The sequence below is a fragment of the Onychostoma macrolepis genome, chromosome 10 (genome assembly GCF_012432095.1).
Source record: "Onychostoma macrolepis isolate SWU-2019 chromosome 10, ASM1243209v1, whole genome shotgun sequence".
In the NCBI taxonomy this organism is placed as follows: Eukaryota; Metazoa; Chordata; class Actinopteri; order Cypriniformes; family Cyprinidae; genus Onychostoma; species Onychostoma macrolepis.
Window position 1 is genome coordinate 25,237,862 of NC_081164.1, and position 10,327 is coordinate 25,248,188.

Sequence of the window (10,327 nt, forward strand, 5' to 3'; positions counted from 1 at the left end):
TAATCACAATGTTGTTCCAGGGTCAACAAAGATGTTGACCCAGGAACACGTTGCACTTGGCAATATCAGGTTTGGCATCACACACACACTCACTCACACACACACACACACACACACACACACACACACACACACACTCACACTCACGCACTCACACACACACACACACACACACACACACACACACACACACACACACACACACACACACACACACACACACACACACTCACTCACACACACACACACACACACACACACACTCACTCACACACACACGCACTCATACTCACTCACACACACACACACACACACACACACTCTTTGTTATTTCTTGTTTATAAAAATATTTAATATTTTGTATTTATTTATTCATTGAATAATTGATTTATTTTTGTTTTGTTATGTATTATATAACCATTATTGTGTTCATTGCTGATGTAATATCCAGTGCTTTGGCAGTAGTGTATGTAACTGAACTGAATTGAGAGAGAGAGCGAAGGAAGGGATTATTTTTGAAAACATTTGATTAAAAAACAATTATTTAAACAATTAACACAAACCATTATATTCCTATCTTAACTCATGTGTAGAAAACAACTCCTCATTAAGTGCATAACACAACCCAACACCATTCAATCTTAAAAACAGTAATTACATTCATCAATTTGTAACACTTGTCTTAAAATCAACAATAATTCAGTTGTAAAACTGATACAATGTGCTGTCCATTTCTCTGTTCCATTTTATTTGATTTTTTCTAGAAATATAAATTGCTTATTTACCTTGACCAACAATAAAATTCATTAATTGACATTTATATTTCTGCAGTCTATTATACTCGAAATCTTGTATAAAACTAGGGAGCGAGCGAGAAACAAGAGAGAGAGAGAGAGACTTGAATTACATAAGAACTACACTCAGTGCCCTACATTAATAAAATAAACTACACTGAGTTGAAAAACAAACCGATTCATTTCAATAAAATACAGTTTAATTTGCAAAGAGCCATCAACATCAGTTTTCAGAGACTTTAACACACTTTATTAAAACATACGCTACATTATACCCCACACATATCACATTGCAATGTATTCAGGAGGCATTAATAATAATAATCATCATAATAATAAACAGTCCTGTACTAAAAATGACAACCGTATATCACCAGTTAAACATTATTTCGCCATCCTCACAAAGTGACGGTAAAGCTCCAGTTTTCAGAGAGAGAGAAATTATCCCAAATTTGAAACACTTTGCCCTGACTTCAAAACATTAAACAAGAAAACACAACTTCAGTATTTATTAGGTGAAAAACAAGACATTGATGCCGGTCACAAAAAGAGGGAGGAGTAAACAAATCATTGATGAGCACACACACACACACACACACACACACACTCTCTCTCTCTCTCACTCACTCACTCACTCACTCACTCACACACGTTTGTTTTTGTGAATTGTGGGGACTCTCCATAGGCGTGATGGTTTTTATACTGTACAAACTGTATTTTCTATACCCTACACCTAAACCTACCCCTTACAGGAAACTACAGGCATTTTTACTTACTCAAAAAAAAAAAAACACATTCTGCATGATTTATAAGCCTTTTGAAATATGGGAACATGGGGAAATGCCCATGTCATTATACACATTTGTGTCCTCATACGCTACAAACGCACACACACACCACTGAATTTTAAATTGTACATAGAATTGATTTGTTCTATTTTATTTAATTATATATACATGTATTTATTTATTTATTTATTAAGTTATTATTATTATTAATTTTTTTTTAAATGCATATCTGTTATAGATTCAACATAAACACTATGCTTTGGCAATACATGGTAACAATTGTCATGCCAATAAAGCACATATTGAATTGAACTGAATTGAATTGAGAGAGAGAGAGAGAGAGAGGGAGGGAGGGAGGAACAGAGTTAAATAGCAAGAGAAAGAAAGAGACACACACACACACAGAGCGACAGAGCGAGAGACACACATACAGAGCGACAGAGCGAGAGACACACACTCAGAGAGAGAGAGAGACACACACACACACACAGAGCGACAGAGCGAGAGACACACACTCAGAGAGAGAGAGAGAGACACACACACACATACAGAGCGACAGAGCGAGAGACACACTCAGAGAGAGAGAGAGATAGAGACACACACACAGAGCGACAGACACACACATACAGAGCGACAGAGCGAGAGACACACACTCAGAGAGAGAGAGAGAGAGAGAGACACACACACAGAGCGACAGAGCGAGAGACACACACTCAGAGAGAGAGAGAGAGAGACACATACAGAGCGACAGAGCGAGAGACACACACTCAGAGAGAGAGAGAGAGACACACACATACAGAGCGACAGAGCGAGAGACACACACTCAGAGAGAGAGAGAGAGAGACACACACATACAGAGCGACAGAGCGAGAGACATACACTCAGAGAGAGAGAGAGAGAGAGAGCGGGAGGGAGGAGAGAGAGGGAGGTCCGATCCCATACAAGGCTTGAGCACAGAAGGAAAAAACAAGAGTATTTGCAGGATATTCTCACAGGATGTGTAGCAGAGCGAGCGAGACGGAGGAGAGCAGCATGAGTGTGAACAGCAGCGGAGCAGCACACTACTGAGGTGACACACCTGAGACACACCTGCGCTTCACTGCAATCACAACACTCTCATGTTTCACATGTTTGCTTTTCTGATTCACTTTACGTAGTACTTTTGTCTGGTTTTCTAGTACAAATGTCTAAACGTTCTTGAATCAAGATGCATTTATTGTACAAGTAAAATGATTTAAGATATTATGTCTTGTTTTCTATAAAAGAAATATCAAAATTTAGTTAGTTTTTCCTTAAAACAAGCAAAAATATCTGCCAATGGGGTAAGAAAAATCTCGTTTAGCCTTTGAATTAAGATTATTCTTCTTCCTCCACTGGCAGATATTTTTGCTTGTTTTAAGCAAAAACTAACATAAAGTTTATAGTCCACTTTAGACACTCTACTAACACTTTGCAACTACATGTCAACTAGCAGTCATTAGAGTATTAGTAGACTGTCTGCTTGATATCTTCTAACACGTATATGTCAACTTATTCTACTAACCCTAAACCTACCCTACTGAGAGTTAGTAGACATGTCAATACAAATCAATGAGAATTAGTTGTTACAAAGTTGTTACAAAGTTACATATAGTTAGTAGAATGTCTAAAGTGGACTATAAAAATAAAGTGTATAATTTTTTTTTTTTGAAAACAAGACTTAATATCTTAAATCATTTTACTTGTCAAGTAAATGCATCTTAATTCAAGAAAACAGGACACAAATACTAAGTAAGAGAATCATTTTTTCAGTGTGCGGTTTATGGGTTTCCTTTGATTGGCACACAATGAGTAATGGCTGGCGATCAGTGTTAATTTCTGCTGAAACATCACCCTCTGATATATATTTAACACATAATGTGGAAATGGAGATTAACCTTTCATATTTCTGCTGTGCTCGTCACGTGTGGGCGTTTCTGTTCATGTCAAATATCAAACGCAGAAACCAGACCCAGACAGGAGTGACACATCTGTTGACATCGAGAAAGAGTCAATGTTCCACTTTAGCAGACATCACAGGAGTTAAAAACAGAAGCTGTGACGTGAGCATCTGCGGAGTGACATCATGTTCGTGTAATTCGTCCTCATTCGCTCGCTCTTCTGTGTCTCTGCAGCATCATGGGAAGCTGTCTCTGGATACTGATGCTCGTGGTGAACCAGGTCTCGCCGTACAGACATCCAGCAGAGCCTTTAGCCTGTCAAGTGGTGAGTTACAGCATCTCCAGGTCTGCTCAGCTTGATCTTCAGACTGTCTGTGTTTGATCTCTCAGAGTCTACCAATGATTTTCTTCCTTTTTTGATTGATTGAAAACAGATTCCAAGCTTCAGTTGCTTGAGCTAAATTGTCTTTAAATGTGCATGCGCTCAAATCTGTCTCTTCTAGAATTTCAGATGCTTAAATTGGCAAAACAAGTCTTAAAATGTGACCCTGGACCACAACCAATCATAAGGCTCAAGCTGAATAAATAAGCTTTCCATTGATGTATGGTTTGTTAGGATTGGAAAATACTTGGCTGAGATGCAACTATTTGAAAATCTGGAATCTGAGGGTGCAAAAAAATCTAAAGTTGTCCAAATGAAGTTCTCAGCAATGCATATTACTAATCAAAAACTACGTTTTGATATATTTACGGTAGGAAATTTACAAAATATCTTCATGGAACATGGCCTTTACTTAATATCCTAATGATTTTTGGCATGAAAGAAAAATTGATAATTTTGACCCTTGGCTATTGCTACAAATATAACTGTGCTACTTATGACTGGTTTTGTGCTCCAGGGTCACACATATGAACTCAATCATTTCTTATCAAATCATCTGTTGACAACCGCTGACTCACTCGTGTCGGTTTCCTCAGGGTCTAAAACAAATGTCAGTGTCAATTAAGTACAATCGCATTAAAGTCGCTCTCAAACTTTACAATGAGAAAAACCAAATGAACACACATCTAGAGAACCGTGGTGAGTTACAGCATCTCCAGATCTGATTAGTTTGACTGTCTGTGTTTGTGTTTGTGCTATAATTACTGATGATTATGTGCAATTCGTTGCCTAGAAACCAAACATTTTCAGTTCCAATCAGATAGAAAATACTTCAAGTCTTCATATATATATATATATATATCAATTGCTTGAATTGAGTGGTCTTTGGTGGCGATTAAATGGTCAACCTGTAGGAAAGAAAAACCACAAGTGAGACCTCTTTTAGTAATGAACTTAGAGTAAATGGAGACTTTTGCTCAAAAGTGTCTTCTCCAGAGTTTCAGATGCTTAGATTTGCCAAGATAAGTCTTTAATCGAAAGCCTTGAAATATAAACTCAATAGTTTCTCATCAAATCATCCGTGTTGCTCCACATTCATTTTTATAGCTCTATAGTCTATATTGAGTTGCTTGTGTCTGTTTCCTCAGGGTCTATAAAACGCTTCAGTATTAAATAGAATCACACTTTACATTAGCTTAGACCAAATGGTCCCACATCTAGAGAACCATATTAGGCAGAAACATCCTCCCAGCGCATCCGATTATGAGCCTTAGACTAAACCAGAGAGTCTGATAAGATGAGCTGATCAGAGCAGGCTAGTGAGTTCAGGATGACTGTGTTTAGGGCAGGAAACCTCCTCTGACCATGTGATTGGACACCAGTGACACACAACTAATGAACTCAGAGGATGTGTGTGTAAGATGAAATACATCAGCACTCCATTATGTCTCCATCCTCTCGCCGAACCCTGACGGAAACGAAGGGTCAGCCCCAGAGACGAGGGAAAATCCTGAAACACCGTCCCTGAGCCACAGTTATCTAGAGAGCATAAATAAAGTGTAGATGGAGCGCATATAGTGTAAACCGAGAGCTGCTTTAAGTCATACGTCACGCTAAAAGCTGCGGGGTCCATTGTGTTGAAATCTTCCAGGAAACAGCTGTGTGATGTCATGAGTGTACACTACCAGCCAAACGTTTTTGAACAGTAAGATGTTTTATGTTTTTTAAAGGAGTCTCTTCTGCTCAGCAAGCCTGCATTTATTTGATCAAAAATATAGCAAAAATTGTGAAATATTTTTACTGCTTTTTGAATACTGCTTTCTGTTTTCAACATAATAATAATAATAATAGTAAAATTTTTGAGCAGCAAATCCGAATATTAGAATGATTTCCGAAGGATCATGTGAGTGGAGTAATGATGCTGAAAATTCAGCTTTGAAATCACAGGAATAAACGACATTTTAAAATATATTCAAATAGAAAACAGTTATTTTAAACAGTAAAAATATTTTAAAATGCTACTGTTTTTGCTGTATTTTGGATCAAATAAATGCAGGCTTGGAGAACAGAAGAGACTTCTTTAAATTAAATTAAAAATCTTACTGTTCAAAAACATTTGACTGGTAGTGTACGTCAAAATCACTTGCGCACATCAAAAAATGATTTTCTTACTTAATATTTTTGTCTTGTTTTCTAGAATAAATATCTAAACATTCTTGAATCAAGATCCATTTACTTGACAAGTACAATTATTTAAGATATTAAGTCTGGTTTTCAAAAAAAAAAAATTAAAATAATAAAAAATAGCCAAAAAATAATCTCAATTCAAAGGCTAAACAAGATTATTTTTATTGCCCCATTGGCAGATATTTTTGCTTGTTTTAAGGAATTTTTTTAACAGAAAACAAGACATAATATCTTAAGTCATTTTACTTGCACAATAAATTCATCTTGATTCAAAAATTCTTTGATATTTATATTAGAAAACAAGACAAAAATACTAAGTAAGAGAATAATGTTTTGCAGCGTGGTAAATACTGTTGGCTAACGGCACTCATTCTTGTCGGTTTAAGGTCCACGAGGATGTCGACTGCAGCGGTCTGAACCTCAGAATGGTCCCGGCACGATTGCCGGCCTCCATCCACCTCCTCGATCTGTCTCGAAACCTCCTGCAGAACCTCACGGACCGGGAGCTTCCAGCACTCTCCGCCGTCCAGCATCTGAACCTCCACACCAACAAGATCCAGTTCATCCAGCCGGGCCTGTTCCAGGACACGAGCCGTTTGGAGGTGCTGGACCTGTCGGGAAACTTGCTGGACCTTCACGCGGCTCTGAAAACCCACGTCGGGCTGCTCAAATCCGTGCGGCATCTAGATTTGTCCGGAAACGGTCTGTTCACGGATATGAGCGATTATTTCCTGAGCGACGCCCCGGTTCTCACCAACCTCTCTTTAGACGGGAACAGCATTACTAAAATAAGCAGGCACACATTCAACGGATCTCAGGCTCTAACAAGCATCGACCTGCACAATAACGTCATCATAGAAATCGAAGAAGGTGCTTTCGAATCCCTCACGGGCCTCTCAGAACTCGATCTGTCGGTGAACTCCATTTCATGCATTACGGATTTCAACCTCGTTCGGCTCAAAACTCTAAACTTGAGCAAAAACAGCTTGACTAATTTCCAGACTGTTGATTCAGATCTGGAATTCGAGCTTCTGTATTTGGACCTGAGGGAAAATAAAATCCTCTACTTCCCTGTGCTTCCCCAGAGGAACAAACTCATGTATCTGGACCTGTCCAGAAACCTCTTGAGAAGCGTGAACTGCTCCGGTCCGCTAGAAGAGCTGGAGAACCTAAAGGCCAGCGGGTATCTATTCACCGACCACGACAAACCCCTTTGCCTTTGCGTCAATCAGAGGCACCAGGATCTTCGCAGTTTGCTCTACTTGGATTTGAGCTACAACCAGCTCAAAGCCATTCCATCCTTGTTCTTCAGCAGCATGGTTTCTCTGGAGAGCCTAAACATCAGCAATAACTGTTTAGAGAGCTTCAATGTGGATTCAGAAGGCCGTCTGAACTCGTTGAAAACCTTGGACATCAGCTACAACAATCTGCAGAACTTGTCCTTCGGTGAAAACACGCTGGCTGCGTTGGAAGTCTTGTACCTTCAGGGAAATGCTCTGAGCACGCTAGACGCCGGGATTTTCTCAAGGCTCCCCAACATACGAAGCCTTCACCTTCAGCAAAACCTGTTTAGCATCTGTCCTTCTCTCAAGGGTCCAATGCACAACTGCATCCGACTGTCCTCTATCCCGACCCTGAGCTATCTGTACCTCTCGGAGAACAGTCTTGTATCGGTTCCACCAAGCGCGTTTCGCGGAAGCCCGCTGCTTATTCTGGATCTTTCTCAGAATCCCGACATGGGCTTGGGCCCGTACTCTCTCTCAGGTTTGGAGACGACCCTCGCCCATCTTTCTCTAAGAAGAAACCAGCTCCAAACCCTAGCCATCGACTTCACCTTCTTCCGTAAACTCAAGTCTTTGGATTTGTCAGTGAACCGACTCACGGGCGTCTCTCTGTGGAGCGGAGATTCTTCTGTGGAGTCCTTGAACCTGCAGAATAACAGTTTGGTAACGCTTGCATCCGACACGGTTTTTGCTCTGCAGAAATCGCTCAAGACTTTATACGTAGGCTCGAACCCCTTGAGCTGCTGCGGAAACCTATACCTCCTCACATTGCTTAAGCAGGACAGACTGAACGTGCCGGATATCGCCGCTGTGACCTGCTGGTTCACAAGAGACTCAGAGAGCGTTGAGATCAGCGTGAGCTCCGTGCAATCCGAGCACTGCGAGTCGGTGGACGGGAAAGTGTTGTGGATCAGCGTGATCGTTGCGCTCGTGCTCGGACTGATGCTGGTGTCGGTGGTCGCCTTGAAACTCTGTCACTCGAAAACTCACGGATTCAAAAGAGGCATCAAAGCTTGAGTCAAAAGAAGGAAAAGAAACCAAAGCATTCTCACCTGACTGTGGTGCTGCATGCATGACAGCTGGGTTTCAGTATGTGATGCGTGGGTGGATCTGGAACAAGTTCAGTGTCAAATCCTGATCACCATCCTTTGCAATCACATCAGTTTTGCTATTTAAACAGAAATGCATGCAATATTCACAGAATAAACTGTTGATGGTAAAGCAGTACGTGCTCTTGCATTCGAAACCAGCCAAATGCAAGAACACGTCTTGAGCGAGACTGCAGAAACGATCCCAGACATATTTTTGTGCTAATCTTCTGCAATAACACTACACTTTCTGATGCACGCACTTTATCGATTGTGATTGTGAACACGGGAGTGAAATGTATATGCGTAATGTGAAAACTGCATCAACAAGTTGCGAACAGATGCAAGATTGACTGTAGAGGGTTGTAGAGCGAGACATGTGATTGCAGGAGTGTGTTTTCAATATGTGACCCTGGACCACAAAAGCAGTCATAAGCAGCACAGCTATATTTGTAGCAATAGCCAACAATACATTGTATTAAGTATATTAAGTAAAGATCATGTTCCATGAAGATATTTTGTAAATTTCCTACTGCAAATTTATTAAAACTTAATTTTTGATTGGTAATATGCATTGCTAAGGACTTTATTTGGACAACTTTAAAGGCGATTTTTCATATCTCAACCAAATATTGTCCTATCATAACGAACCATACATCAATGGAACGTTTATTTATTCAGCTTTGATGCTGTATATAATTCTCAATTTCAAAAAATGGACCCTTATGACTGGTTTTGTGGTCCAGGGTCACATATGTGTATGTTGTGCATTAGCCGAAGGAATTTCATCAGCCGGAGGAAGTGTTTTTACTGGAACACCTGCAGCAAAGCGTCTCTCAGCGTCGCTTTCCTGTTGTTGAGCTCAGTTTCCTATCAGTGAATGCTGCATTGCATTCACCGTGATGATTTATTCATTCAGTCTCTCTCAGTGACACTGAGTTAGGCTGGTGATCAGGTTCAGCTCCGCTCTGAACACACACATAAACACACCGGCTGCGATGTTTGTTTGGTCAGTCGGGTCTTTTTTTAGATATTTCCAGCCCAGAGTTGAAATAAGTTTGACCCTGGAGTCTATATCAGGCGTGGATAAAGATAGACAGGAAATCCTTGTTGAGGGAAGCGCACATCATCACCGCAGATATTAATAGAGGTTTGTTTCAGAGCTGTTGACGTGCTCATGACAGCAGCTTCCTCCTGTCATTCTGAGTCACGGCCACGCCCCCTTCTGCTTTCCAGCTACATATGACAAAGCCGCAGAAGCCACACACACACACACACACACGTACGTCATGTATGAGCAGCCACTACACACCACTGCTATATGAAGGAACTATTACCACAATGTTTGTATAATGTACTACTGTGTAAATCTATTTATGAAGTATTTTCCTAAATAAAACGTCTCTTGTTATGTGCTGTCTGTTCACTGTTCCTCCACATCAAGATTTTAGGCTAAAATCATCATAAAATACATTATTCCTAAATTATACTTTATTTCCATAGTCCACTATTTACTAAAAACTAACTTTGCAACTACATGTCAACTAACTCTTGAGTATTAGTAGACTTAATAATAATAATAATAATAAGTTAACTTAGTACTTGCAAAGTTACTTGTAGGATACTATCGAGGGCAGGGTTATTAGTAAAAACTGAAATCACAAAAAAAGAAAAAACATTTAGTTACTTGAAGAAAAATCATTAATTATAATAATATACAATAAAATAAATAAAAAATTAAAACTTATTTTATTTCAGTTTCCAATGCAACATTTCTAACTTTCGTTTAGTTTAACGATACATAAATAAATAAAATTACATCTGAAATAAAAATGAAAGAAAACTATATAGACATACAGTATATAAAGGAAAAAAACTAAAACTAA

The 10,327-nt window shown here is 39.4% G+C and overlaps 1 protein-coding gene across 1 annotated transcript; it reads left to right on the forward strand.

Annotated features, from left to right (window-relative positions):
- The first annotated feature begins 943 nt into the window (after nt 1-943).
- lrrc32 (leucine rich repeat containing 32) lies at nt 944-9,852 on the forward strand. The gene is made up of 3 exons (XM_058788405.1): nt 944-2,651; nt 3,736-3,826; nt 6,457-9,852. The coding sequence occupies exons 2-3, from the start codon at nt 3,740-3,742 to the stop codon at nt 8,368-8,370; spliced, it is 2,001 nt and encodes a 666-aa protein (XP_058644388.1). The 5' UTR covers nt 944-2,651; nt 3,736-3,739; the 3' UTR covers nt 8,371-9,852.
- The last annotated feature ends 475 nt before the right edge of the window (nt 9,853-10,327 follow it).

What these genes read in the sequence shown, in the direction of transcription:
- lrrc32 (XM_058788405.1), top strand. Translation starts at nt 3,740, where the DNA reads ATGGGAAGCTGTCTCTGGATACTGATGCTCGTGGTGAACCAGGTCTCG. An exon ending in AGCCTTTAGCCTGTCAAGTG is followed by an intron (nt 3,827 to 6,456) that starts GTGAGTTACAGC and finishes TGTCGGTTTAAG; the next exon opens with GTCCACGAGGATGTCGACTG.